General features: G+C 52.5%; 13 protein-coding genes across 13 annotated transcripts; 5 read left to right on the top strand and 8 right to left on the bottom strand.

Annotated features, from left to right (window-relative positions):
• Positions 1-1,842: 1,842 nt before the first annotated feature.
• N7474_010998 (uncharacterized protein) lies at positions 1,843-3,255 on the bottom strand (the record flags this gene model as incomplete). Its single annotated transcript, XM_057202408.1, has 4 exons — positions 1,843-2,703; positions 2,758-2,823; positions 2,874-3,004; positions 3,072-3,255. The coding sequence occupies 4 exons, from the start codon at positions 3,253-3,255 to the stop codon at positions 1,843-1,845; spliced, it is 1,242 nt and encodes a 413-aa protein (XP_057047692.1).
• Positions 3,256-5,666: 2,411 nt separating this feature from the next.
• N7474_010997 (F-box protein) lies at positions 5,667-6,996 on the bottom strand (the record flags this gene model as incomplete). Its single annotated transcript, XM_057202407.1, has 2 exons — positions 5,667-6,514; positions 6,567-6,996. The coding sequence occupies 2 exons, from the start codon at positions 6,994-6,996 to the stop codon at positions 5,667-5,669; spliced, it is 1,278 nt and encodes a 425-aa protein (XP_057047691.1).
• A 482-nt stretch (positions 6,997-7,478) lies between these two features.
• Positions 7,479-9,601, bottom strand: N7474_010996 (origin recognition complex subunit 4; the record flags this gene model as incomplete). The annotated part of the gene is made up of 2 exons (XM_057202406.1): positions 7,479-8,081; positions 8,138-9,601. 2 exons carry the CDS (start codon positions 9,599-9,601, stop codon positions 7,479-7,481), a joined length of 2,067 nt encoding a protein of 688 aa, XP_057047690.1.
• Positions 9,602-10,010: 409 nt separating this feature from the next.
• Positions 10,011-10,593, top strand: N7474_010995 (PaaI family thioesterase; the record flags this gene model as incomplete). Its single annotated transcript, XM_057202405.1, has 2 exons — positions 10,011-10,109; positions 10,180-10,593. 2 exons carry the CDS (start codon positions 10,011-10,013, stop codon positions 10,591-10,593), a joined length of 513 nt encoding a protein of 170 aa, XP_057047689.1.
• A 317-nt stretch (positions 10,594-10,910) lies between these two features.
• On the bottom strand, positions 10,911-12,679 carry N7474_010994 (secretory pathway gdp dissociation inhibitor; the record flags this gene model as incomplete). Its single annotated transcript, XM_057202404.1, has 8 exons — positions 10,911-10,999; positions 11,051-11,308; positions 11,359-11,913; positions 11,972-12,317; positions 12,368-12,395; positions 12,446-12,505; positions 12,560-12,584; positions 12,634-12,679. 8 exons carry the CDS (start codon positions 12,677-12,679, stop codon positions 10,911-10,913), a joined length of 1,407 nt encoding a protein of 468 aa, XP_057047688.1.
• A 321-nt stretch (positions 12,680-13,000) lies between these two features.
• On the bottom strand, positions 13,001-13,759 carry mrpl4 (mitochondrial 54S ribosomal protein uL29m; the record flags this gene model as incomplete). Its single annotated transcript, XM_057202403.1, has 3 exons — positions 13,001-13,129; positions 13,189-13,355; positions 13,408-13,759. The coding sequence occupies 3 exons, from the start codon at positions 13,757-13,759 to the stop codon at positions 13,001-13,003; spliced, it is 648 nt and encodes a 215-aa protein (XP_057047687.1).
• Positions 13,760-14,602: 843 nt separating this feature from the next.
• Positions 14,603-16,476, top strand: N7474_010992 (transcriptional regulator variant 3; the record flags this gene model as incomplete). Its single annotated transcript, XM_057202402.1, has 7 exons — positions 14,603-14,687; positions 14,750-14,891; positions 14,954-15,483; positions 15,537-15,598; positions 15,651-15,922; positions 15,976-16,330; positions 16,384-16,476. 7 exons carry the CDS (start codon positions 14,603-14,605, stop codon positions 16,474-16,476), a joined length of 1,539 nt encoding a protein of 512 aa, XP_057047686.1.
• A 311-nt stretch (positions 16,477-16,787) lies between these two features.
• gtmA (gliotoxin thiomethyltransferase) lies at positions 16,788-17,833 on the bottom strand (the record flags this gene model as incomplete). Its single annotated transcript, XM_057202401.1, has 4 exons — positions 16,788-17,179; positions 17,241-17,297; positions 17,357-17,395; positions 17,443-17,833. 4 exons carry the CDS (start codon positions 17,831-17,833, stop codon positions 16,788-16,790), a joined length of 879 nt encoding a protein of 292 aa, XP_057047685.1.
• A 592-nt stretch (positions 17,834-18,425) lies between these two features.
• Positions 18,426-22,249, top strand: N7474_010990 (condensin subunit SMC2; the record flags this gene model as incomplete). The annotated part of the gene is made up of 6 exons (XM_057202400.1): positions 18,426-18,452; positions 18,508-18,548; positions 18,628-20,785; positions 20,837-21,211; positions 21,262-21,935; positions 21,985-22,249. The coding sequence occupies 6 exons, from the start codon at positions 18,426-18,428 to the stop codon at positions 22,247-22,249; spliced, it is 3,540 nt and encodes a 1,179-aa protein (XP_057047684.1).
• A 626-nt stretch (positions 22,250-22,875) lies between these two features.
• N7474_010989 (CUE domain-containing protein) lies at positions 22,876-23,575 on the top strand (the record flags this gene model as incomplete). Its single annotated transcript, XM_057202399.1, has 2 exons — positions 22,876-23,160; positions 23,264-23,575. 2 exons carry the CDS (start codon positions 22,876-22,878, stop codon positions 23,573-23,575), a joined length of 597 nt encoding a protein of 198 aa, XP_057047683.1.
• Positions 23,576-23,942: 367 nt separating this feature from the next.
• psf2 (DNA replication protein PSF2) lies at positions 23,943-24,877 on the bottom strand (the record flags this gene model as incomplete). Its single annotated transcript, XM_057202398.1, has 3 exons — positions 23,943-24,057; positions 24,107-24,696; positions 24,764-24,877. 3 exons carry the CDS (start codon positions 24,875-24,877, stop codon positions 23,943-23,945), a joined length of 819 nt encoding a protein of 272 aa, XP_057047682.1.
• A 274-nt stretch (positions 24,878-25,151) lies between these two features.
• alg10 (dolichyl-P-Glc:Glc(2)Man(9)GlcNAc(2)-PP-dolichol alpha-1,2- glucosyltransferase) lies at positions 25,152-27,059 on the top strand (the record flags this gene model as incomplete). The annotated part of the gene is made up of 3 exons (XM_057202397.1): positions 25,152-25,911; positions 25,961-26,098; positions 26,149-27,059. The coding sequence occupies 3 exons, from the start codon at positions 25,152-25,154 to the stop codon at positions 27,057-27,059; spliced, it is 1,809 nt and encodes a 602-aa protein (XP_057047681.1).
• A 70-nt stretch (positions 27,060-27,129) lies between these two features.
• N7474_010986 (uncharacterized protein) lies at positions 27,130-27,579 on the bottom strand (the record flags this gene model as incomplete). Its single annotated transcript, XM_057202396.1, has 1 exon — positions 27,130-27,579. One exon carries the CDS (start codon positions 27,577-27,579, stop codon positions 27,130-27,132), a length of 450 nt encoding a protein of 149 aa, XP_057047680.1.
• Between the last annotated feature and the right edge of the window lie 290 nt (positions 27,580-27,869).

Below are 27,869 nucleotides of genomic sequence, written 5' to 3'. Positions count from 1 at the left end.
CGTCTTCGCCACTAACTACAAGTGTCGATACTTTCCACCGCAAAAGACAAATATGGCGTCATGGGGGGGGGGGGGGAGGGGGGGAATGATGTTTTCCAAACAATCCAAACACGGCTCGTAGATTGTCTGATCGACTCGCTTCTGCAAGTTAACTACTGCATGGACGGCGACGGCGGAGATGACGGCCAGTGATCGCCACTGCGAGGCCGAATCACAGCGCGCTCGTGGCATTTCTTCAGAGTGATGATCCCTGCTTTTGCTCTTCTCCTTTTATCCGGTTTCCGTCCATCTGACATTCAAAAAATGGGCAGCGATCTTCTCAATCGGAAGACCACAATCGTCCGATGGACAGTAGAATAGTATGTATGCGTGATGATCCGCCACTGACAACAACCAATTAATTAGCTTAGGTCGACCTTTTAACAACACACTTCACGACCCTGTCCTTGCTAGGGTGGGACGGGACGAAAATGCATCACCGCAAGCGGGGTTGGGTACATCGCCATTCACCTCGGCAACCTCCGCCCATCTGCAAAATTCCTCTTCTTCATTTTGGCCCTGTCTGTGTATGTGTGTATGTGTGAGCCGACGGTCGCTTGCATTGTTGCAGCCATGTTGCACAGATTCCTTGCAGGGCCCAAAATACAGTTCTCGACCAGCTTCCTTGTTTTTTTATTATTTTATTTTATTTTCCTTTTTTTTTTTTCGGTCGTTTCCGTAAGGGCTGGGCCCGGCCACCCGTGCAACAACCCAGAATACCGATCTGCAGCCTGCAGCAAAGACTGGGTGGATTGCCAACGGCCCGTTCGGTGCTGTCCTACGACCAGATGGGAAGGTCGATGGAGTTGGGGTGTGGGTGCATTCTGCATGACCAGTCAAAGCAGACAGCCGACAGCCGACAGGTGTCTAGAACATGTATACTGTAGGTATGCATCGTGTAAAACGCATAGTCACAGCAAAGCAATACAGCAAGCCACACACTAATAAACCCGGATAAACGGATTTGGGAAGACATTATTGATTGGTCTATTCCAAAACCACGCGTGGTCTGCAGACTCGTCGCATGGTACCCCGGTTACCCACAACCATGCGCCTCCTTGCATGATTAACATGCTTCGAGACATGTCACTTCAGACACATGGCGCGTCGCATGCTTACCTGCATTTGGCCTAGTCACGGATCTTGGTAGGACGATTTGCAATCAATTGTGGATGCCTTGGTAATGAGAGGGGTTTACGTACAGTACTGTTTGTTTCCGAGAATGGCCAGTTTTAGGGCGTGATTTAGGTGTGCAAATGGGTGGATGCACTGCTGTGGGTTTGGGTCCGGAATTCTTTGGATCCGAAATACATAGTGATGGATACGGTGCAGAAATATATATATATATATATACATTTTCTGTGTACCTTCCACAGGTGACCCTCACTTTTTCATGGAAATTGGGATTCAGAGAGCATCTTCTCCGAGTCTTTCTTCCTGTAGCGTATGGGTAGATGTCTGTTGTATTAACGCAAGTAGCAATTCCTAGGCCGTGTTTTCTTTTGGGACACCTTAATAGGTCATGATATGAGAGTTTTAGACACCTAAGGATCCATAGCCAGCATCACCCATGAGAACTATATCACTCTTGCTCGAAAGCAACGACCAATTTATTATGGAAGATTTTTCCTCAGATATCCCTCGCGCCCTTTGAGTATGAACTGATGCAATCATTCTTATTGTAGATCTACCCTATCTCAATTTCTATCCAATTTATCACAATCAATAGCCAACTGCTCCCGGGTGGGGGGAAGGAAAACTACACAGACTCAAAAACAGAAGCTTTCTATAAACACAGTTATATCAAGCGCCACCGTCAAACGCAGGATTGATCATCGGCACCTCAGTAGATGAGGAAAATTCAAGAGTGCCATCCGCTAAAGTAAGCATACCATCAATACCACTCTCGCTCCCATACACAGGGTCGCCATCTGCGAGTTCCGAGCTCACTTTCGGCGGAATGGAATTGATGAACACGGATGGAATATCTTCAACCCAGGGTGTTGGGGAAGGAGTGACAACAACTGTAGATGTGTAAGATGTTGGATTAACAGTTACCTGCGACACGACTACCTGGGTTGAGGTAGGTCGCGACGAGAGAGGTGTGCTGCCGGGCGAGGGTTGAGGTGAGAGTGTGTTGCGAGAAGAAGGTGTGGCAGTAGCTCTGCTACTGCTGCTGCCTTGAGGGTTCGGGTCAAGAGAACAAGCTGAACCGCGCTTCTCAACGTTATAGGCAGGCCAGGACACCATCGCATCAATGTCCATACTCCACGATTGCGATGGGTAGCGCATAGAGAACATCTTCAGACCCTGCGACAATTTCGCAGCTTTGTCTTTGTCGTTGTATTTCTCCACCATTTTAGTCGCCTGGGCATATCTGGCGCTCATTGAGTTGGACGCAACCGAGGCCTTCGATGTAAGATACTCGGGGAACCAGCTTGAGTACGCCGACGCCCATCCTCCTTGCGGTGAAGGTAGTTGTTGATCACATCGGTCCATATACCGCAAGTACTCGTAGATGCCTGAGTTAGAGTCTCTAAACTTCTCTTGCACATCAGAGTCTTGCAGGAAGTCGAAAGCCATGCCCAACATGTTTAATTGCTGTACTTTCATGTCAAGCTGTTTCGGGTTCTTGATCCCTCCGTTTTTGTTCATGTCAAACATCTATCATAGGCACGTTAGCATCCAATTGTGAAGGAAATATAGTTTTAGACATACGTCGCCTTTAGCATCATTAACCTTGCTATCCAAAACTTCGAAATTCAGGTTTTTGTCGCTTGGCAGCTAAACTCGGGTTAAGCTCTCGTCCCTTTCAGAGAATCCTTAGTACTTACTTTGCCCCATAGCTCTGTCCCAATATTGCTGCCTTCGACCTCTTTGAAGAGGGCTGTCTTCAGGTCGTCGCAGTCAATCGCGCCGCTTTCCAGAAGATGGACCATGAAGTTTTTCAGGAACTGTATTTCGTCTATTAAGGCAATGTTTTGTTAGCAGATGTGCTATTGCCGAGTCCACTAATATGAAGCAAAACATACAAACGTGTTCAACAGTGACATATGCACCAGCCTGTACACCTGGGCTAGAATACTTCGTGCCCTTGTCATCGTCATATGGCGTGTCCTGTAATGTATCCATTTCTGTGAGCAGAGATAGTTCAGGAGCATGGCAAGAGGTCTCATCCTTTTGCACAATCCAAAAGCCCTTCAGCGCATCCCCCATTTGTTGTTGGATTGACGCGGGCCCAGGATAATTAGGAATGTAGATTGTATTGCCCGCACCAAACGAACAGGTTCCAAGTTTTCTGATAGGCGTGCGTTGCTCGCCTCCACGCCCAAAGAGCATATCATGACCATCAATATTGCGCTTAATGTATGCGCTAGATGTTGGTGCGGGCTCATCAGTTGCGGGAGGGAGTCTATAGCAGCCTCCTGAGCCTGTCGAAGTAGACAAAGGAGTGCTAGTAAGGCTGCGAGAAGAAGTGGTACTTGAAGAGCTAGACCGCGTTGTGCTAGTCGGCGAGCTTGTGGACGAGCTTGTTGGGGTGCTTGTAGGTTCACTCGTTGACTCGCTGCTTGCAGACTCGCTCGAACTCTCTGACGCGGTCTCAGATGGTGATTCCGATGGGTCTGGTGTATTTGATGGATCATTGGACCGGATCCCCCTCCTCCTCCACCACCTTCCCCTCCAGGAGGCCCTCCACAAGACGTGACACATTTCCAGCCTCTTCCTGAAGGCCCAACCACGAGGGGAACATGATGACCCCAGTCATCTGTAGTGGTCGTGGTGATAGTGCCAGTGATACTAGCATAAGCGGGGTAGTCGGTCGATGTGTACTCGGGCGTAATAGTGACACTGCCGCTGGAGATTGCCGTGTGTGTTTTCTGTGGCTTGGAGGAATAGTAAGGTGTGCTGGCTGTAATAGACCCGGAGGGATGAGGTTTATATGATGGTGGACGCGGGCTGCCCGACGTATAACCAGGCTCGGTCGAGGTTCCTGGGTGGCTGGAAGGCTGTGATGAGCTAGGAGTTTGGCCTGAAGGTTGTGATAATGAAATTGAACGGCTTGAAGTCGTACTTTGCCCAGGCGAGGTTCCAGATTGTTTGGACGAAGTTTCAGTACCCGTCGAGCTTGACCCAGGCTTCGGGACAGTAACACTATTGCTTGACTGTCTAGGTCTAGAAGTGAAAGTGGAGGGATTACCCCTACTAGACGAGGCGGAACGTGTGAAAGTATAAGTCACCTCTTCTATGACCTGGCCATTATTGCGTGTAGAGGCATGGCACGAGGACTGTACTCCTGCGAGGGAAGGACCAGCCGAGCACCGGGGAGAGTCAGTAGCAATGGCTACCCCCATGCTCAGAAGTTGGAAAGCCAGGAGCAAAGTCTGCTTGGAAGCAACCATCGTGACTTTAGATGTAAAAGTCCGGTTGGATGGGACGGAAGACCAGACCTAGTCTTGGGGCATTATATAGGTTCCTGGTCATGCATCAAAATGCCGCCACTAAGGCTCCCGTATACTGTCGCATGTTCATTAATTGGCTATATCAAATACTCCTGGGGCGACTTTGGACCAGTCTCTGTGGCAAACACAGAATAGTTTCAGATATGTCAGGGATTCCTCGCAATGAGCTGCACATTTACTCGCTGCTGGTCGTAGAAGTATCTACGCAAATATCACAAATGACCGAGTGCGAACACATACAAGAATCTTGTCTATTGATCCCAGGTTTGTCCGTTCTTCAGCAACCATTACGCTTAAATCAGATCGCCATGACGTTCTCATGGTTGTCCCGGAAGTACCTGCATTAATTCCCTTTGATAACGAGAGCACACATGAATATTGTTCCTGATTAGACCTAGCTCAAATAGTGGTGGGGCCAAATACATATTTCATACCTAAGTAGGACTAGATCAATGGTCCTTGGTAGTTATGCGAAGAGAATCATCGCAGTTGCAGCCTTATCCGCGTCATGATCGGCGGGCTCAACACGGTTATTATATGCGGACGGCAACCAACAAACCCCCACGAATTTCTCAAACCTAGGTGAAAGCTGTTTTATGTCTAAGGAAATCTATTTTGGAAATCAGAGACGTTCGTTAAGCCTCGAATAATCGCTAGAGCCACTTTAGCAAACCGATTAGTTACTGTGACTGCTGGCCAAGAGAGGAGGGAACAATGAGGCTCCCACGCCACTAGATCGACATGGGATCACAGTCTATATTCTCCGCTTGATCATTGCGTGGCCCTTGGGGGCTTTTCATTAGGTCGATCGACATGGGGCAGACCTTGGGTGAGACGTGGGGGCAGCAATCGAACCCCTGCCGAAAGAGGAGTTTTGGCTCTCATTCGACCTTTGGGTCTTCGGGCCTTTTCTTGGGGCCACTACCGAACAAAAATGTTCTATTTAGGTAACACAGTAGCAACTACCGAGCCTACGTAGTACTTTGCCTTCCTCGTTGGGGGCCGGTTGAGCAGCCTCTTCAGTGATCAATCCGGATGCTCAGGGGCGAGCTCAATTCTACTTTGAGAGCGAGTGGGAGAAAATCTTCCGGTGTTGGTTTTCGTGCATCTTGTATTCAAGTCTGATTTAGTAGGTACGTAAACAGGTAAATCTATCCAAATTTAGAATCACCACGGTACATCATTCCGAAATCGATGTCGATAGGTCCAACAGGGGCATGGGCAATGCTCGTTCTCCACCATGGGCACGGGATCGTTAACTTGGACGACGGACAGCTGAACCCCCAGTTGTCCAAACGCCTGTGAGAAGGACGGTCCATCGTGGCACTGTTTACTCAAGAGCTCCTCTGGAGTGCAGGAAACGCCATACTCAGGCGCATCTCGAAGCATTTCACAAGTGAAAGAAGTCAAATTTGGAAGATCCTCATCGCGTACGGTGTCGTAGATACCATCGAGAGGGAAAACAGCTTCGTCGTTGCGAAAAGTCAGATGCGTGAGGGATTGCGGAAGTAATTCTTTCCAGGGAGTGAACCTGGTACGCCCATTCAGTTCTTCCTCTTCGGTGTCATCCCCTATCACCATTCTTGGTGTTATGGTCAGCCGCTTGAGAGCAACAAAGTCTCTCATATCCAACGGATCTTCCCAGTCAAGGTCGAGATCTAGATCTAAGCTTTCAAGTGACAAGGCGTGGGGCTTTAGAGCATCGAGATATTCCGTGCGATCAGATTCGCTGAAGCGCGGGGTGATGATTGGGTCTGGTCCCTGGCCTTTAAGGGTGAAATGTTTCAGCGCACGGGGGAACCGGAGCATATCTGCTAATTCAGACGCATGGAGATCACAGTTCAGGAAACGTAGTTCTTCAAGTTGCGTTGATCGAGGGGTCTGGGGCTGCCGTGAGGACGTCTGGACCGCAGCTCCAGAGAAAGTGAGACTTTGTAGGCTAGGATGGAAGAGCAGCTCCTCGTACGGAAAAAGGTACCAGGTTTGAAAATGGCCGAGATCAAATCCAATATGACCTAATAAGAAATTAGCATTCTGTATTTCCATTAACGGCGTAAGGACGCCTACATGAAGTAAGCGAGGGAAACAATTCAGGTTGGCGTAGTAGGCTAATTTTCTCCGCAGCTGTATAATCAAAAAAGTCGCTTTTGATCACTAGCGATTCTAGGCTAGATAACTTCATAATGAGGGGATCAAGGTGCTCCGGAGAAGTAGTCGGGTTGTCTTTCTCATCAAGTGTATTGTGGTAATGGATTTGCAGTTCCCGAACAAGAAGAGGAATCGAATGCGGTGACTGAGAAAGTGTCGCGAGGAACGCCTCTGCCTGGTTGGGATCCCGAAGCACTATTGAGCGGTACAGAAACGGTAGACATATCGAACGCAGACTGCGACACACATGACTGATGGGCCGGAAACTAGATGAACCGAGTTCGACCAAGATGGCCTCGATGATTTCCTGGGGCAATGCGACGAGTCCCTTGGCACTGGATGATTCCATAGTGAGGATGGATGAATAATGAAGTGTTGAAGATGGGTGAAGGCCAAGATGACAACATCACCTGTGTTAAAAAGGACATAGGGCGAAAACTGGGCAGATAGGATGACGGCAGACGTTGCTATACATGTAGTTAGTGCTGTTGATCGGTGTGCCTTGTGGCCTGAGGTGTCAATTCAAGATCAAAGAAGATCAACAGATCAACCCGGAATCTTCACATCAACCGGTTCTTTGCTGGCTGGGGTTATTATTGTTGTGTTTATCGTGCTATGAGATCGTTTTTTAATATTTACACGCTGGTGAGGTTAGGAGTATACTAGGTCTTAGTGAGGTGGTATACAACCTTGGAAAGTGGATATTGAACATGATCAGGTATCAACATCCAGCTCTATAGATGCAAATGCAATACAGCCTAAGCCCTTCCTGTTCAACAATACGCCATGGCTCTATCCCCACTCTTGCAGGAGTAGACAGACTCCTACAGATCAACCATCTCGCCACCACTGACCGAGTGAACCACCCTTACCCGCCATCTCAACCACTTCCTCAAAGCTGATTTCCACTCGGAACATCTGAGAATCTGCCGTGCCATTCCCTGATCCAGTCGGTGTGACAAGACCCCACCGAACGAGCTTCTCCCACGCCTCCCGGGCTACATCCCTCCCCCAGACCCGACCAGGTGTCGCAGCAGCGCCAGACACCGAAGCGGAGGCTTTGGCAGTAGTAAGCAACCGCACGTACTCCGCGTAAGCGGCGGGAAACGAAAGTGCCAGACTCTGTGCTCCTTCTAGGCCTGGGTCGAAGAGGGCTGATAGGCGGGTTGCTGCTAGCAGTAGGGCCAGTGGGAGCGATGAGGGGCTGGACTGGGTTGTGATGGATGCGGAGAAGGGGAGTGGAGCTGGGTCGGGACATGATAGAGGCGCGGATGCAAAGGCTTGAGGTGTTGGGATCTTGTATTCGTCTGCGTAGGTGCTGTGGTGGAGGTCGCTGATGGGAAGGAGGGCGCTGGTGAAGAACTCCTTGACGGATTTGGTTTGGTAGAAGATCCGTTTCAGATGCATTTGGAAGTCCTTGTCCTCCCATAGATCCTGTTGCGTTTGATGTTAGCATCAAGTGAGGGATGATAAAGAATAACAAATCGAACCTTGAGATATGCCTTCCACCCTTCGAGTAGTGTCTTCCATCCACGCGACTCGGCAATATGCTCACACTCACTGTCATCAAGGTCTAGACCTGCCAGACAGATATCCGAGAAAGTCTCGAACGATCTGGGAAGCGGGATGTACACATATCGATGGCTGAAACGACTTTTGACTCGCTTCTCCAGCATCTCAGTCACATCCACCTTGGTGGTCAGCCCGAGCACAGCAACCGGGGCTTTGCGGGCCTGGGCGATATCGAACAGATTATACAGCAGGGTCTGCCGTGGGTGGGTTACGAATAAATCGAATTCATCCAGAATAATCACCACAGACTTGGCGGCAGTCACAGCCCCTCCCTCTCCAGAGGGCCCGAAAATATCTTCGGGGTGTGATAGGAGAGCCAGCAGGGTCGCCATCGTGTCGGCATAGGAACTGACCTTGGCCACATCGTCTTCGGTGTCGGTCTCTCGACCGAGTTGGCGCCACATCTCCCGCAAGGCCAGCCGGTCATCCGTGTGCAAGAAGCCATTGAGACGCACGACGTGGAAATCGTTGCCGTGCTGCTTTCTCAAAGATGAGAGGGCCGTCTCGACAATCGTGGTCTTCCCGCATCCTCGTGATCCAAGCAGCAACATCGAGTTACCCTCGCCAGCAGTGACGGTCTGCTCGACCAATTGATGCACTTTCTGGTGCTCGCTTTCCAGGCCATGCACTGGGACTTGTCGTTTGCCCGACAGTTTATCAAGAATGACGCTCGTGAGCGTGCGTACTTCATCGTGGAGGCCATTCTGACACAGAGCCTGGAACTTGGTGGCATATTCAGGCACCGGCTCAACCGCCTCGACTGGTTCCATTGCATCCGGCTGGTCTTGCTGCAAGTCTTGCTGGAGCTGCATTGCAACGAGGTCATCGAGACCATCGTTGAATTCGTTGGGAGAAGGTGATCGGTTGCCATCGCCGTTGACTCCGCCTCTCGCCCTACTCCTTCTTGCCCTGGTCCTGGCGAGTGACCCTTTAGCTGCTGGCTGAAAGTCCTCATCCATGTCACCCTCGTCCACTTCTGGACTATTCCTGAGCCGCTGTGCACTTCTAGCCGCGCGAGCGCTCCTCGGCGTAGCAGCCGCTCTGCGACTCGGTGTCGTCACGCCCTCCTCCTCCAGCTGTTTGTGTGTTTTGCGCTGCCGTCCGGTCGACCGCGCGCCGCCTCCCGCCCTACCAGGAGTCGCACCATCGGTATCCAAGTCCAAGTCATCCTCCACGAGCCCATTGCCACCGCGAGTCGATCGACGCCGGGGCGTTCGTTTCGGAGCCGGTGCGAAATCCTCGTCTTCGTCGTCCTCTGCGGCGTCGGGAGACGACGGTGCCGAGAAGTCCTGGTGGTCGTCCTCCATTTTGATATCGCCATCTTCGTCGGAGGACGGCTCTTCGGAGACCTTCCTCCGCTTTGAGGCACGAGGGTCTCTCATGGTTGGAGTTGGATGGGTGGGAGTTTCACAACAAGGGTGCAAGGAGCTCCGATTGTTTTGTCCGCCGATAAGCCAAGTGAGCGCATTTTGTCGCCTCAGGCCAAAACGCGTTAACGCGAGCAATTATTATTGTTTCTCATCTTGAAAGTGTTCAAGTTTGAACTCTTTGAAAGGTACAATAACAATCACCATCATCATGGAAATAATGAACACCCACTCTTACGAATCGAACCATTGGGACCGACATGCTCCCGTCGGCAACCCAGCGTATCCGTGGGCGCGAGATCAGCCGAGGTCCCTTGGCCTCCAATTCCGAACGGAATATGCGCTTCACTCACGACTCACTCACGACAGCACTTTGTTTCTCCCTTTAGCGCTGCATAGCAGTACATACACATCTCCACGCACCATGTCCGAGAACGGCATTAGCCCTCCGTCGCGCCAGATGGACGAGTTCGAGGAGATGGTCTTCGAGTATACCCGGCGGATGGGCCTGAACAACGAAGAGGTCGGTCTCTCCATCCCTCTCTCACTCACTCCCACCACCGGCCCAGTTCACTAACCACATGCCATATTAGCACTGGGACTTCAACGCACAAGAATGCTCCCTCCGCTTCGAAACCGCCACGCTCGGCCCGCCCCCCAAAGTCTCCTTCCTCTTCACCATCGTTCCCTCGCTCAGCAACTACATGGGCAATCTACACGGCGGCTGCGCGGCGACCCTGATCGATGTGCTCTCGACGACAATCCTGCTAGGCGTCTCGGAGCCGGGCAAGTTCGCGCTCGGTGGCGTGAGCCGGAATCTCAAAGTGACGTATCTGCGCCCCGTGCCGACGGGGACGGAGGTACGACTTGTTTGTGAGGTTGTTCATGTCGGCCGGCGGTTGGCGCTCCTAAGGGCGGAGATCCAGAAGGCTGATACCGGGGACGTCTGTGTGGTCGGGGAGCATGAGAAGGCGAATACGGATCCGGAGGTTACCCAGAGGATTTGATTTAGATGGGACAGTGAGTGGGATGAATAGATGGGAGAGTTTGAGTATATAGTTAGAAGTTTATTTTGTCTTGTTGTTTGTGATACCATCTTAGGTGCCAATTGATATAAACTCATTTATGATAGAAGCGGCGTCTCCATCCGGATACGAAATAGCAGGGCAGGTATACGGCATTGGTGTGGAAGGGCCAGACAGGCAGCGTCCGAGGCTAAGGAGCGGAAAAGAAACATCAAGAAGAGCATCAAACATATCCAAGAGGAATATATCAACCCAGCATCTAGACAGCAAATAGATTATCCGATTGAACATGGCTCTCTTTACTCCTGAACGAGCTGCTGGTCTTCCCGGAGCCCTTCAACCACCAGCTCCTCGCCGGCCGCGCGACGGTACATATCCCGCACATCATCTACCGCATACACAATTAGCAGAATCCCAATGAGTTATGAAGTAGACTTACCGGTGGTAGTCTCAAAGTGCGACGTCGCATCGTAGCTCTTGGAGATGAAGATGTTGTCCTTCTCGCCGCTCTCGAGAGGCTCGTACAGCGGGATCGGGGGGCCCATGAACTTCTCCTCAATCTCACCCAGGCGCTCGAAGCCGGGCTCGAGCTCGATGTGGTGGTTGGCGTCATTCTCGGCGATGGTGGAGACAATGGCGATGTAGTAGCCCTTGGGGCAGACATTGTGGGCCGACGAGACCATCGCAATGTAGATATCTAGAGCCATGATTAGCGGAATCATCGGATCATCAGATGTTGGTCCTTACCGTGCTTCCGTCCAACCTGGGACTGAGGAATGATCAGCTGCAGCGAGTCGCTGCCGTCGGTCTTGTCAATGGGGTGCTTTAGGATACAAATCGCCTTCAGCAGGTACCCGGTGACCTTGACCTTGCTGGGGAAGTAAGAAGGATCGCAAATAATCTTCTTCGTCTTCGTCTCGAACTTCATGGCATCGGTCCCCTCATCACGGTCCTTCATGGTGGCCTTGATGCCGGAGACCTTGCCGCTGTCGTCGTAGAGTACTTCGTCGACGTGGGTGTTCAGCATGTAAGTGCCGCCGTAGATGGCCGACAGACGGGCAAAGCCCTGCGGAAGCTCGCCCAGGCCGTATAGAGGGTAGATGTAGGGCGACTTGCCGTAGCGCGCCATGGAGTTGACGTACAGGCGGATGCGGTTGATGGTCTCAACGGCCATGCCGGGCGTGGTAATGTATTCATCCGATGGGAACAAGGCCATGGAGTGACCGACGAAGTCCCGAGTGTTATCCTCAAGACCGAACTTGTCATAGACCTCCTTCATCGTGCACGATCCGATACTGAGGCCTGAGGGGGTTCATTAGTACGCAGCCATTAATTATTGTTGCGGTCCCGGATTACATACCCTGGTGAGTGGCAGGGTTGTCCTCCTTGAACTCGCCAACCCACTCCAGGAACTTCTTGGCCCGGCGCTTCTCGAACAAGCCCATCAGAGACGAGCGCAGAGCCTCACCAGCATCCGAGGGAACCTTGGCCACAGTCGTCTTGTTGCCCTTGCCTTGTTGGACGTAGCTGCCAGCAATCTGCTTGAACTCAAGGTACTGTGTGACGTTGGTAGACACCAGAATGTTTGTCAACTCGCCGTTGGCCATCAGCAGCTTCGGGACCAGGTCGATGTTCCAGTCGTTGACGCGCCCGTATTTCTTCCAAGGTTCCTCGCCGGGGCGGACATTGCCATATTTCTTGAACAGCTGCAAGAGAGATTAGCAGGGTAGAACAAACGTTGCCACAGTGATCATACTGTCTCAATGTTGACAGAAGCCGCCTCACTAAGCTCATTGTTAGCAGCAGTCGGGGATGGGTGAAGCTACCCACTCACCCGCCATAGTGGTCATTGCGATCGATGTGAAGGACCTTGTTGCCCTTCACACTCAGGACACTGAGCCAGAATCAATATGAGCTGCACCAGCAGGAGACATGCAGCGATACTCACCCAGACAGCACGCACTCGGTCAAGCCTAGCGATCGTTAGGACGGGCGGTGCAGGATGGCGGGGTAGTAACATACCGGTGCCGAGCACCACGACATCGTACTCTGGAGCAATCTCATCCATGGTGAATAATAGGGGAAGGAAATTCCAACGATGGGAAACCGAGAGGTAGAGTGAAAGGGGGATGAGGGAGTGAGGGAAGAAGAGAGACGAGACTCCAGGAGAGCTGTTGCCCCCCGCGGATCGTCGAAGCGGTAAGTCAACGGGACTAGACTATTGGACTCCACTGACAGTTACCTCAGTGACCAGATCATTATCCTATTTTTATGCGATGATGGAATCATATTTGATCGAATTTTGGTCCTAACCCCTGACGAGACCAAATAGGGTCATCCTAGATGGATGGTGTATAATGTACATGTGAAACCACTGCCCGGGATAGAACTACAAGGACTCCTCACTCTCGATGCTGCTCTCCGGACGATAGCCCTTGGCATACAGCCGCTTCGCATCCTCATAGGCATACCACCGCTCACGTAGGACATACTTGATCGCTTCCATAGTACGTCGGATCTAGTAGAGCAACAACGGTTAGCTAGACGACGAAGAGCAAGAGTCCGGGCATAACGTACCGCATTGTCCCGCTCTTCGGACTCGTGTGCACCGTATCCAGGCTTGAATCGCTCTCTCTCGTAGTTCGACGTGGCGATGCGATTGCGCTCCTTGACACAAACCCACCACAGGCAATGGATGTCCTCCCAGGACTTCTCGCGGAGTTCTTGGATGGCCCACGGGCGACCTGTTCGATTATCCGTTAGATGTGCACGGCAGAGATCATCGGCAACACGAACCAAAATCCATATCGTATTCTGGGTCGCTCAATGCCTCGTGGTTGGGCGGGAAGAAGCCCCAGAGGCCGTGGTTCGGGTTGGGGGCTCGGGGCTTCATGTCTTCCGGTGACACCGGCTTGGGCAATGGGTATTTCGACACACTCAGAGGGTATCTGGGACCAGTCCGATGGATGGCTGACACGGCTCGGTTTTTGTTCAGGTCGCGTGCAGCAATGGCTGTTGACGAAAAGCTCGAGGACTGGCCCGACCGGCTCGAGGGGAAATGCAGCGATGGTGCTAGGTAGGGTGGAGGCAACTCTGCCAGAGCTAGGCGGCCATGGCCAGCTAGACGGGCCACAGACTGCCGATGCATGGTGGATGGGGAAGGAGTGAATGAATGAGTGAATGACCACAGCCCTTTTTTCTGCCTGCGAGAGAGAACAGGGAAGGCGGCAGAATGATCATGTGATTGGAACCGGCGGCAGAAGAGCCAGTGATCCATCGTTTCGCTCTGATCATTTGGCTTTCTTTCTCCCACTGCTCTTCGCAACTCTACCCTCTGCACTGTTTCTTTTTCTGCTAGTTCAGTCACTGGCACCCCCTTCTCCTATCCTTCCCTTGTTCTGCGCCGAGTCCTGCGGATGTGCTCGACATTGGCCTGTGCACCCACAGCATCCGCGCGTCTAATCGCCCAATCGACTCTCTCCACCTCCAAGCAGCGGAACGCCGCATCAGGTCTCAAGACACCCTTTGAACAGCCTCCCTTCGACTCAACCTCCCTCGACCTCTTGTTTGGTCAACAGCCTACTCTCAGAGAGAATCTGAGAGCGTCTCGCCCGCGCCCTACTGGAGGTGCCAATCATGAACAGACCAGGTGTGTCATTTTCGCTTCTGCTGCTGAACCCTCCACCGATCCTGTTCCACCACCGGAGAAGGGCCTGAGGGGCTCCTACATTTGCTTCTCTTGTCATCCATAGCCTTCAACTGTGGTCGGCATGAGCAAGATCTCCAGGATCGCGCTCTGCTCTTGTGGTACTCCAATGGCAGGTCTCGTGCAGGTTCTCCATTTTGCGACCGAGACATTCTAGCAAGGATCTGTCGAAACATTCCTGGGGCGTGGACAGGATCAGGGGGCGCTTTGATATGACAAAATTAAGATCCATACTGACATCGCTCGCTTTCTGTTCCAGCACCAGGTCCGCAGCCGCTGAGAGGCATGTCTGGATTCCCCGTGCAGCAACAGCAAGCTCAGGCTCGGAATGCTACCCTCGCCTCGGGGCGACTACCAAACGGAAAACTCGGTACACTACACACATACACACAATGATCTGAAAGTGGATGGATTGCTGATATGCGAAATCAGGTGGTGCTGCCAATTGGAATTTCAACTTGCCCGTGAGCGGAGCCTCCGGCCTACAGGGCAACCAGCAACGCACTATGGGAGCTATGGGAAGCTTTGCGCAAAGTCTCGGTGGTTCCCAGCCAGCGACTTCGCTTGATCTCTCGTAAGCGGGCATCGTCGATTTGGTGGTGTACGGCGAGACGCTAATCATTTCCATGCTACTAGGGAATTCCCATCTCTCTCCAACGCATCACAACAATCACAGTCGCAGACCCCCGGCCAGATGATGTGGGCTAATGCCAACCAGCGAGCTACTCAACAAACACCGGTCCAGAGACAGCAGCTTCCCCCGTCGTCGCAACCCCCTTCTCGAGCATCCCAAACCCCTTCGCACCTCACATCGCAAACGTCTCAACAGCCCCAGGATGATATGTTTCCCTCCGGAACTCAGTTCGCAAATCGACTCGATGATTTTAGAAATGGTGGCCAAGGCATCAGCAGCCAACTCGGACCGGTCAGCCAACCTCAGACTGGTAACATTGATGAGTTCCCTCCTCTGGGCCGCAATGTTGCTGCGGAGATTGGCTCGGACCGCCGGGGCTCTCTCATGCCAAATACGGGCTTTGGAAGCTTCAACTCTAGCCTAGCCTTCGCCGGCGTGAACCAGGCCCAATCGTCGCAGAATCGCAATGTCATTGCCCCTTTGAATGGACAGGAGTCGGGCCGCATCATGTCACCAGGAGGGGCGAGAGGCGGTAAGTTTGGACGACTCCAATAATAGTGAAACCTACTGACCACTCCGTTTTAGCTCTGGGATCGTCGAGGTCACCGGTCAACCCAGGTTCTAATGGAGTCTTGGGAGAAAAAGAAGTTAGTTGCCCTGGCGATCGTCGCATACGCCCCGCACTAACAGAAACCACAGGACTTGAACGACAGCACTCTCATGTCGGGTCAACGCAACTTCAGCGACCCGCAACAATTACAGCAGAGACAGGCCAGCGATGCACAGCAGGAGGCCCAGGTCCGTGCAGCGTCACAGAGTGCCGAACAGCCGCCGCTCGAGCAGATGAGTGAGCTCGACCGGTTTGGACTGTCCGGTCTGTTGAGAATGATCCACAGCGAGAGTCCCGATGTCGCCAGTCTTGCCGTGGGACAGGATTTGATGACGTTGGGCTTGGACTTGAACCAGCCTGAGTCAGTGTTTCCGCTCTTTGTTGTCGGCAGACTTTAACTAATGTGTCATGCAGACCTCTCCATACTTCCTTTGCCTCGCCGTTTGTGTCGTCCATGTCCGCGGTGCCTCTGGAGCAAGATTTCTCTGTGCCATCTTGTTACAATGTCGCGAATATCCAACCTCTTCAGTCGCGCATCCCGGGATTTAGTGACGAAACGCTTTTCTACATCTTCTACACCATGCCTCGTGATATCATGCAGGAGCTGGTCGCCGAGGAGTTGATGGGTCGCAAGTGGCGGTATCACAAGCTTGAACGGTGCTGGTTGACTCGTGATGAATCATATCCTGGTCCGGTGGATGTTGAGCGTGGTGTGAGCGAGCGCGGCGTGTACCTGCTCTGGGATCCTGCCAGCTGGAAAAAGATCCGGGTATGTTCTCTTCGTCAATTTTTGTTTGGTGTCTTTTCTAATCGGCCTTCTAGCGTGAATTCATTCTTCGATACGAGGACCTGGACAACCGGTTGGATCCCAATAGAGGGGTGAACCGTGCAGTCGGCGTCACGCATGCTTCATGAATTTCTCAAGCTCGAGCAAAAGGTGGCGAAACACTAATTGATCAGCAATGGCGTTTGGTAACCTGGTTTCTGTGATGTCGGTCATCCAGGAACAGGGGGTGTGTTTGATTTATCGGGAAGTACATGTGGTGGGTGGGTGTCAATCATGTCAATCTGTGGAAATCAGGAGGAAACATCTTGAATGAGTTCGGATGGCATGATGGCTGTTTCTAGGTATCCATTTACTTTAGAATCTCATCATACTAGTCGACTGCTTTGTGGGATGGATTCCTCCAACACTACATAGAACTTAGAACAAATGCTCCCGTCAATCAGCATGCCTTCCGCGCCGTAGAAAGAATAGCAGTCCAATCCATCGGCACAACCCCATCCTCCCCATACTGCTCTTCCAAATACCGCGCCAGTGCCGGCCGGACCTTAGCTTGATGCTGCTCGCGCTGTTCCGCCGTCCAGAAATTCTGCGCGATCACGGGAAACATCATCATGGTCGACTCCAGCATCTCCTTGTTGGTCAGCGGGATGTGCTCCGTGTCGGCCTTGACGTTTATGTCTGTGAATCCCCGCTGCTGGAGCTGGGATTCAATCCACAGCACGGAATCCCACTGCCCGTCGCCGATAGTACTGAGGAATTCTTTTGCTGTGGGGAAGGGCAGATTGCCTGGCATTGTTGCGATGGCATTGTTCATGACGGAGACCCATCCGGCTGGTGGGTTTGTTAGCAAGTTTGGTCAGCTATAAGTACGTAGTAGAAGGTAAAGACTTACGCTCAATCCATGTTGAGAAGGCGATAGTTCCACCCGGTTGGAGAATTCTCAGTGACTCTGATGGCAGGATATGCATGTGAGTATTGTTTGTCCTAAGTGTGGACGGAAGGACTTACCATCCAAAGCAGCCTGCGACTGAGGGAGTGCCATGAACGCTAGAAGATATTCAGTCCCAATTCCTGAAGAAGAATATCCGACATACCAAACGCAGTAAACATATGCGTAAACTGCCCAGACGGGAGACCTGTGTCCTGCGCATCTACACTCTTCACCTCGACATTCAGCCACCCCTCCTCCTCCGCTCTGGCGCGTGTATACTTCAGCATCAGCTCGGAGATATCACCACAGGTCAAGGTCCACTGCTTCCTGGCCTGCTCATCAAGCCCATGGTGGAGGATGCTCGAAACCACGCCAGTGCCGCATGCATTATCAAGAACGACGAGAGGTCTGTCGGGCGCGGTACTGGACTCCGTGAGGATCCGGCTTTGGTCAACGAGGGACCTGGCGAATGTGCCTGTGATCCTCTCGCCGGTTTTATACCCGGAGACGAACGAGTCAGACTCGAATAGGGTTTTGAGGTGCTCAGCGGCCATGGTAGATGGAGACGGTTTGTTGGTGAGAGGGAACTTGAGTTGGGGGTGGATTCGTAATAGGTTAATATAGTTTCTAGATAGGGTCATAGAAGATGAGTTGAAGAGGTCTTCTGTTGTCGTCTTGGGCGGACTCTTTATATGTCTCGCCCCCAATCATCCATGGACTGTCTGGTACTATTCGCCAATTACATAGAAAGTGTCCGACAATGTCTCCGAGAGTGTGTAGATTGGAGCTAGCCCTAGCTACATCTCAGCTGGCACGGGGCGGGGTCTGCCATTGGTGGACCGCGTGTGGCGGCCTTGCGGTAACGAGTACCTTTCGGGCAACTCATTCGACAAGTAGTAATGGAGACTTGGTTGCAAAAGTTGCTGACGTATAGAACCAGCGGTGGTTCACTAGTCAGTTAACTATGGTAAGCCTATCAGTCAGCCATACGCTCATCATCATCAGGTGACAACCCCCCGCTTATGTCATCGTCCTGGCCCAAACGAGCAAAGCATAAACAGCGGATCGGCGGGCAAAACAGTCGGTCGGTCGCGCCCACTTCAACAACACAACAACACCAACGTCCATGGTAGCTCCGCCGCCACCATGAGGATCACGGAGATTGTTATAGACGTGAGTGGGCTTCTGCCCTCGACTGCATGGCTTGAACTAAATATGTGTTGCGCAGGGCTTCAAATCGTACGCCGTGCGAACGGTGATCTCGGGATGGTATGCACCCATCATCATCGCCTGGGAGGATTGGCCGCAGAGATACCACGGGATGAACGATACTGATAGTGCGACACAGGGATGAAGCGTTCAACTCGATCACCGGCCTGAACGGCTCCGGGAAATCCAACATCCTCGATGCCATCTGTTTCGTCCTCGGTATCACCAACATGAGCACCGTCCGCGCCCAGAACCTGCAAGACCTCATCTACAAGCGCGGCCAGGCCGGCGTGACCAAAGCCAGCGTGACCATCGTCTTCGATAACCGCGACACGTCCAAGTCGCCGATCGGGTTCGAGGAATACGCCAACATCTCTGTCACCCGCCAGATTGTCCTAGGAGGAACGAGCAAATACCTGATCAATGGCCACCGCGCGCAGCAGCAGACCGTGCAGAACCTGTTTCAGAGCGTGCAGCTCAACATCAACAACCCGAACTTCCTGATCATGCAGGGTCGCATCACCAAGGTGTTGAACATGAAGGCGGTGGAGATTCTGTCGATGATCGAGGAAGCGGCGGGGACGCGCATGTTCGAAGATCGCCGGGAGAAGGCGATCAAGACCATGAGCAAGAAGGAATTGAAGCTAAGGGAGATCGAAGAGCTTCTGAAAGAAGAGATCGAACCGAAGCTGGAGAAGCTTCGAGCAGAGAAGCGCGCATTTCTTGATTTTCAACAGACGCAAAATGATCTGGAGCGCTTGACTCGTCTGGTTGTGGCGCACGACTACGTTCGCGGCGGCGAACGATTGCGAGTCGCAGGCGAAGAGTGCGATAACAAGCGAATGAAGGCCCAGGCGCTTGAGGAGAATGCGGACAAGTTGAAGAGTGAGATTGCGCATTTGGAAGAAGATGTCAAACAGGTTCGGGCAGCACGCGATAAAGAGCTTCGCAAGGGCGGCAAGTTCCAAGCCCTCGAGGATGAAGTCAAGAATCATTCACATGAGCTGGTTCGGCTGACCACCGTTTTCGACCTCAAGAATACAAGCATGGATGAGGAGAAGGAGAAGCGAAAGACCATCCAGAACACCGTGGCTGATCTTGAGAAGCAGCTGAAAGAGAAGAAAAAGGTCTACGACAAGCTCCAGGCGCAGTTCGACACCGCCAAATCTGAACTGGATGCGCAGACGAAGGAAGTGGAGCAGAAGGAAGAACTGCTTCAGACGCTGCAGACCGGTGTTGCCTCAAAGGAGGGACAAGAGAGCGGATACCAGGGCCAGTTGCAAGATGCAAGGAACCGTGCCAGCAACGCCGCGACGGAGCAGGAACAGGCCAAGCTCAAGATCACCAACTTCGAGAAGAGGATCAAGGAGGAAGAGCCCCGGGCAAAGAAGGCCAAGGAGCAAAACTCGGGTCTTTTGAAAGACCTGGAAGGCCTGAAGGCGCAAGGGAAAAAGTTGGAGGGCGAGCTTAGCCGGCTTGGGTTTGAACCCGGCAAAGAGGACCAGATCTACCAAGAGCAGGCGCAACTACAACGGGATATCCGCGACTTGCGCCAAAGGGCCGACGGTCTCAAGCGAAAGGCAGCCAATATCGACTTCAACTACACAGACCCTCACCCCAACTTTGACCGGTCCAAGGTCAAAGGTCTGGTTGCTCAGCTCTTCACCCTCAACAAGGACCAGCTCGAGGCTGCTACGGCGCTAGAGATTTGCGCCGGTGGTCGCCTGTACAACGTTGTGGTTGACAGCGCAGAAATTGGTACTCAGCTGCTGCAGAACGGTAAATTGCGCAAGCGCGTTACCATTATTCCTCTAAACAAGATCTCGGCATTCAAAGCCTCCGCTGAGAAGATTGGTGCGGCCCAGAATCTTGCTCCCGGAAAGGTGGACCTGGCTTTATCCTTGATCGGCTACGATGAAGAAGTGCTTGCGGCGATGAACTACGTGTTCGGCAACACACTGATCTGCAAGGACGCCGAAACTGCGAAGAAGGTGACCTTCGATCCTTCCGTCCGTATGAAGAGCGTCACTTTTGACGGTGATGTCTACGATCCATCTGGTACTCTCTCTGGAGGAAGCTCGCCGAACTCAAGCGGTCTGCTTGTTACATTGGGCAAGCTCAATGAGATCTCGAGGGAACTGAGGAGCAAGGAGCGCCAGCTTGCGACGTTGGAGGAAAACATGAAGAAGGAGAAGAAGAAGCTGGATGCGGTTCGCTCTATCAAGCAGGAGCTGGATCTCAAGACCCACGAGATTAAGCTCACCGAGGAGCAGATCAACAGCAACTCTTCTTCATCGGTGTGTAGTACCCGTCGTGATTGACTATGATTGAAGACTTACACGTGGCAGATTATTCAAGCTGTCGAAGAGATGAGGGCGAACATCGAGCAACTAAAGGCCGACATTACCAACGCCAAGGCTCGCCAAAGCGAGGCATCCAAGGATATCAAGAGAATCGAAAAGGACATGAGCGAGTTCAGCAATAACAAGGATAGCAAGTTGGCGGAACTGCAGACATCACTCGACGCTCTCAAGAAGAAGCTCGCCAAGAACTCTGTTTCGGTCAAGGAATTGCAGAAGGAGCTGCAGACTTCCCGGTTGGACTCGGAGCAAGTGGGCAGTGATCTCTCGGCGGCGGAAGAGCAGTCTGCCGAATCGGAAAACACTTTGAAGTCTCAACTAGAGGAGATTGAGTCTCTGAGACGAGAACAGACGCGACTGAAGGTTTGTGGATATCATTCAGAAATTTGTAAAGGCAGATCTAACAGCAGTAGGATGCCCACGATGTCGCTCAGGCTCAACTCGACGATGAAAGAGCCAAACTGACTGGCTTTGATGATGAACTGCGAGATCTTGAGGAGACAATAAAATCCAAGACATCTCAGGTCACTGAGGAAGCTCTAGAGATGCAGAAACTCGGCCATCAACTCGAGAAGCTCCAGAAAGACCAGCAGAGTGCGGCTCAGGCTGTTGCGCACATGGAACAGGAGCACGAGTGGATAGCAGACGAGAAGGAGCACTTTGGGCGCCCGAATACGGCCTACCACTTCCAGAGCCAAAACATCGCCGAATCCAAGTCGACCCTGAAGAACCTGACGGAGCGGTCTCAGGGCATGAAGAAGAAGATCAACCCGAAGGTCATGAACATGATCGACAGCGTCGAGAAGAAGGAAGCCGCGTTGAAGAACATGATGAGGACGGTCATCCGCGACAAGAGCAAGATCGAGGAGACCATCCTCAACCTCAACGAGTACAAGAAGGAGGCTCTCCACAAGACCTGGGTCAAGGTCAACGCGGACTTTGGGCAGATCTTCGCCGAGTTGCTGCCGGGCAGCTTTGCCAAGCTCGATCCTCCAGAGGGCAAAGATATCACCGACGGCCTGGAGGTCAAGGTGTCACTAGGCAAGGTCTGGAAACAGAGCCTGACGGAGCTGAGTGGCGGACAGCGGTATGTCATTCTCCCCTGTCTTTTCCCTAGTCCTTACTAATTATTCCAGATCTCTCATCGCTTTGTCGCTAATCATGGCCCTCCTGCAATTCAAGCCGGCCCCGATGTACATTCTGGACGAGGTCGACGCAGCGCTGGATCTATCTCACACGCAGAACATCGGCCGATTGATCAAGACCCGGTTCAAGGGGTCTCAGTTCATCGTTGTTTCGCTCAAGGACGGCATGTTCCAGAACGCCAATCGCATCTTCCGCACGCGGTTCAGCGAGGGAACCAGTATTGTGCAGGCGCTGACTCCGGCCGATATGAAATGATAGAGCCGGCCGGGCAATTGTGTTTATAACCATTTGGTCTGTTCAGATTGGCGCTTGTTTGATTTCGGGGTGTTTGTTGGTTTAATAATGTATTGGCATGAATTTCTCGTTCATCTACACTGCTGTTGTTGTTGCCGTCCTGTCTGTTGTAGATCATCGGTCTCCGCCGGCAATCGGAGCGGCGGAATATACCAACCTGGCATCGGGAGAGGGGCGGAATAGTAATCGCTCCCCCATTTGATTATTTCATATTCCTCCTCTCTCTTTCATCTCATAATCCTATTCCATACTTATTCATTCGTACTCATCTTTAAGGGCTTGGTCCTCTGGCACGTGCGGCTCTCTCTCTGTATCCGCCACCTCACTCTCACTTCTCTCTCTATCGCCGGACTCCACTGCGCACCGGCGCCCTCAACTCAACCCGCCACCGCCGCCGCCATCGCATTTCCTACTGACGACTTATCCCGCCATCCACCTCGCACAAACCACCAACCCGCCCATTTCACTCGACCCCCTACCCGTCCCGGAAGCCTTCCGCCTCACATCATCTAGCCACCGCGGCCCATCCATCCAACACCACCTGACTCACGCGCGCGTTCACGCGCTTCATCAAACCAAGCAACAAAATGCACGACGACGAGCCCTCGCTGAATATCCCGTCCCTCCTGACGCTAGCAGTCGTATCCTTCTTCGTGCTTCGCTGGTTCCTCAACCGCGACGACAGTCCCGCAAGCGCCAGCGGACGGGCTCGTGGCCGAGGTGGCAATGTCATCGACCCGGCCCAGGTGGACCAGATCGCGCAGATGTTCCCGCAATTAGGGACTCGTGATATCATGTGGGATCTGCAGCGGAATGGGGGCAGTGTTGCTGCTACGACGGAGAGGATCTTGACGGGGCGGGGCCTGGAGACGGTATGTTTGTTCTTTCCCTGAGATTTTGCCATGTCTTTGCTTTCATGATGAGACAGAGGCAGAAAGAGAATATGTCTTTACTAACATCTATCTAAACTTCCAGCCGCCTCCCTCATTCCAACCCCAGATCCCAACCCGCTCAACCGGCGCTCCCGCGCGGCAGGGGACTACCTCGGCAGCCGCTTCGGCATTAAAGGGAAACGGACAAGACCTGATCTCTCGGTACAATCTCAGCGGCAAGGTCACCAGCACCGGTAGCGAGGATCTTCCCGAGGCAGCAGCAGCAGCATCGGGCAAAAGCTCCTGGTCCCAGAACAAGGACGAGCGACAGCGTCTGCTCCAGAAGCGCCGGGATGAGATGATCCTCGCTGCGCGGAGGAAGATGATGGAGAAGGAGCAAATCCGTGCCCAATGAGATCCCATCCCGGTCCGTTCCTCTGATATTATTTAGGGCTTTAGGGTTTTGTGGTGGTATTCTTGCTTGATTCTAAAGTTGATGTGGGCATACCGGCCTTTCATGGTCTTTTTCTCTCTCCTTTGATATCCGAATCTCCCTGCGTCTTCTCGCGCCTTGTCCGCGGCTTATATTGGAGCGTTCGCATGCTGTATGGTGTTAGGTAAAATTGGAATAATCTTTGGTTCCACGTTTCTCTGTATGCTGATTGGGGTTGAGAGATGGAGTAATGAATAGGGTATATGCGTAAATCTATGTACATGAGCTTCGTTTCGGGGGGGTATGAGCGTGTCTGCACCAGAACAGCGAGGAGATCAGACGAAAGTGCCTAGAACTCCATGTAATCTTCCTCCTCGTCGTCCTGAGTACCGTCGTAGCCACCGTTGGCTCTCTGCTCCGCCATCTGCTCCCTGCGGGCTTGTTCTTTCGACGCTCCGATTTTCCTGACCGCAATTAGTATATCACTCCCATCTTTCTGTTTCAAGGACATACCGAAGACCATTCACTACACCAGCCACAAACCCTCTCTCTTCTCCCACCTCCATAGCCCCGACACCAGTAAGCGCAACGCCTCCACCACCGGTAGCAGCCGCATCCAACACATCAACACCAGACCTCATCTTAGCCATGCGCACCTCGCGCAGATCCTTCAGCAACCTCCGGGTTTGATCCGGATCCACAAGATCATCACTCGCCGCTTCGAGGAGCATATTCCCAACCTCGACCCAATGAAACGGTAACGCGGGCATATCCCGCGCAGACGTGCTCGCTTGCGCCGTGTTCTGGGCCAGAAAAGGCGGCGACGGGTAGTACCTGTCTCCGTCGGGGGTATACTGCGGCCGAGCAATCGGTTCCTGTGCGGCCCGATCGTGCACGCTAGGTTGGCCCGGTAGCGGGGGAGGCGGCGAGAACGCGTTCTTGTAGTCTTGGTGCTGGGACTCGACTTCGAGGATCAGACCCAGGGGATCAGGGTGTAGCCATGCGGGCGGGATGATGTTGGCGCGGCGTTGGCGTTTCAGTAGGAGGGCGAGCCAGAGCGGGAGAGAGGCGCGTCGGGGCGGGACGAGCGGTTCGACAGGGCCCTATATATAACATACAATGTTAGAAATGGGACAAGTGTGTATGTAGCTGGCCCATGCCGTGACCTACCCCGAGTAACTCCAGGCCCTCCAGGCGCTGCCGAGGCACCACGGTCACCATCTCCATCTCCGCGAGAAAGGCGATCTCGGACGGGATGATGCCCCGCGGATGGGGGAAGGCCATGGGACCGAGCGACGGCGATATGAGTTCGAAATAGACCAGGGTACTGCTCTCACTCTCACTTAGTACTGCCCCATAGTCTTTCCTATCTACCTCGAAAGAAAGAAAGCAAAGTGCGGCGCGTGTCCATCGCGCCACACGAATTGCCCAATGCGGTGAGCTGGGCTGTTTGCTCTGTTTGCACCGCATCCACTTAAGCTGTTCCATCTCCACTACTTGACTACTTCACTCACTAGCTACTCTTCGTCTGTCGTCACCACGATCTCGCCAGGTAACAATGAGCTCCTCGTCGCCCGAATCGAACCTGAGCCGCGCAGCTCGCTATGCCGTCCCCTTCGCCCTAGTCCTGATCCCCATCTGGAGGACCAAGGTCAATGAGGAAGTCCCGCAGCCCTACCTGGATGAGGCATTCCACGTCCCCCAGGCGCAGGCATACTGGGCGCACAACTGGACGCACTGGGATCCCAAGATCACCACTCCGCCAGGACTATACCTGTGGTCTTATATCCTCTGCGCAGGACTGTTAGCTCTCCGCGGATCTCCGACGCAGCTCGACACGGAAGCTCTGCGCACAACCAATGTCGCAACCTCGGCGCTGTTCCTGCCGTGGAGGCTGCAGACCTTGCTGGATACAATTCACCAGTTCCGGAATACCCGGCCGCTGGGGGCGTGGTTGAGCCATACAGTGTTGAATATCTGCTTGTTCCCGCCGCTCTTTTTCTTCTCGAGTCTATACTACACCGATATCTTGGCTCTGTTGGTTGTTGTGGAGGCGTATAATTGGGACCTGAAGAGATCTGCTGAAAAGGGTTACGCTGTGCTGCAGACCCTGGTGTTTGTGCTCGTTGGACTGGCTGCGCTGGTCTGTCGCCAGACTAATATCTTTTGGGTCTCAGTGTTTCTGGGTGGGTTGCAAGTTGTTCGGAGGATCCGGCAATCTTCGAAAATTTTCAAGGAGTCTGGTTTGTCGGACGTGGTTGCGCGAAGTCTGCAGAATGAGGTTTACGATCCTCTTGTTTTCGAGGCTTCCTTGGCGGGTAAGTCGATAAGCTCCTTTGTCAAGAACGAGATGCTAATTTGATTTAGATTATTTCAAGACAGCCGTGTCCTTTGCTGCGGCGAGTCTCAAGCAGCCCTTTTCCGTGGTGGCTTCGATCATTCCCCACCTTGCGATCCTTGCAGCTTTTGGCGCATTTGTCCTGTGGAACAATGGTGTTGTCCTCGGTAGGTGATGCTCAAAATTAGTTGGTATAGGTATACTGACTCAAAACTAGGCCACAAAGAGTTTCACACTGCTGGCTTGCATCTCGCCCAAATGCTTTATATCTGGCCGTATTTCGCCTTCTTCTCCTGGCCCATCATCCTACTTCCCGTGATCAATCTTCTGCTTCCATCCGCCTACATCCCCAAGTATCTGAACTTCGGATTCCCGGAGAAGCACAAGAGGCTGCCAGGTGTTGTGTCTATCTTTCTTGTCCTTCCAGCCATGCTTGCCGTAGTTCACTTCAACACCATCGTGCATCCCTTCACTCTGGCCGATAACCGCCACTACGTTTTCTATGTGTTTCGCTTGTTGCTGAACTACCACCCAGGCGTCAAGTACGCTGCGGTCGTAGTTTATTTCCTCTGCGCGTGGGCTGTTATCTCCGCTTTCGGATTCTCAATCATCCAGGCCCCGCCCAAACTTATTCAAGTCCCGCAGACCGCGAAGCCCACAGAGACAAAGGACACCAAGAAATCGCCCCGAGGGACCAGCACCACTAAAAAGAGCAGACGGTCGCCGTCAGACACGATCTCCCCAGAAGCTCTCGCCAAAGTGCAAGAGCATCTCCTCCAGCGCCAGCACGAACAAGCCGGTGCGCCGCATGTCAGCTTCGTCCTCGTCTGGCTAGCTGCTACTACCCTCTCCCTAGTGACGGCGCCACTTGTTGAACCGCGGTATCTCATTATCCCCTGGGTACTGTGGCGCCTGCATCTACCTCCGACGCCGACCCTTGCACTGGCCCGGCAACGACAGCCAGTCGAGGAGGGTGAGATGGCGCGTGTGGACCTGGCTACTAATGCCCCCAAGTTCCTGGAGACGCTGTGGTTCATTATTATCAATGCCGTGACTGGGTATGTCTTTTTGTACAAGGGATTCGAGTGGCCGCAGGAGCCGGGCAAGATTCAACGGTTTATGTGGTGAGCCTCTTTACCGAGTATGGCGATGGATGTAAATTAAAATGATGTTTGTATTGTACTATGGAATATGCTTGCTAGGTACTATATCCCCACTTCTTTTGAAGCACCGGAGTCATATCTCGCAGGAATATCTCCACAGTCTTAGGCCCAACACCCTTAAACTCCTGCAAGCATTCAGATAATTGAGCAGTCGAGGTAGATTGCTTCAACAAATCCCCAAAAGTCCCATATTTCTTCTTCAGATCTTTCGCATTGTCGAGCAACGTGTCAGCGGTGGAATAGTCATAGCGGACGTAATGCGCCTCATCAAGTATTTCCACAAGCCTGTTCCATCCAGTATCCTCGATAGCATCTGGGGACGTGATGCCTGCCTGCGTGAGGTCTAAGAATGCCTGTTTTGCTATCTGTTGTTGGATGGGTTTGGCGAATAGTAGACATGCCATGAACCATTTGAAGCACTCGGCTTCGTTGCCTGTGTCGAGATCGATACCGAGCTCTGAAGAGTAGATCTTTTTGGGCGGCATTTCTCTTCGGTACTTTGGTCTTCGGTTTCTTTTTCGTAGTGGTCATGGAAGCTGAGAACCATGGGTTTTATACTAATCGAATATTCTCCAAGTGACGTCACTATTACATCTGTTTGATTATTGCGAAGAACCTCTATGGGTGGTATTTTCAAGAAAACTTGATGTTGGTTCAATTGTTTATTTACTTTTGTTCAGCTTTCTGTCTAGTCGCTATACTGACGATGGGGCGAATCAAGTGCGATCTAAAGATTAAACCATTACTTCCAAAGTTGACACCAGAGCTTATGTGT

This window comes from Penicillium riverlandense, assembly GCF_028828495.1.
Source record: "Penicillium riverlandense strain IBT 135883 chromosome Unknown utg000011l_segment0_segment0, whole genome shotgun sequence".
NCBI classification, from domain to species: Eukaryota; Fungi; Ascomycota; class Eurotiomycetes; order Eurotiales; family Aspergillaceae; genus Penicillium; species Penicillium riverlandense.
This window is presented reverse-complemented; position numbering and strand designations above follow the sequence as displayed.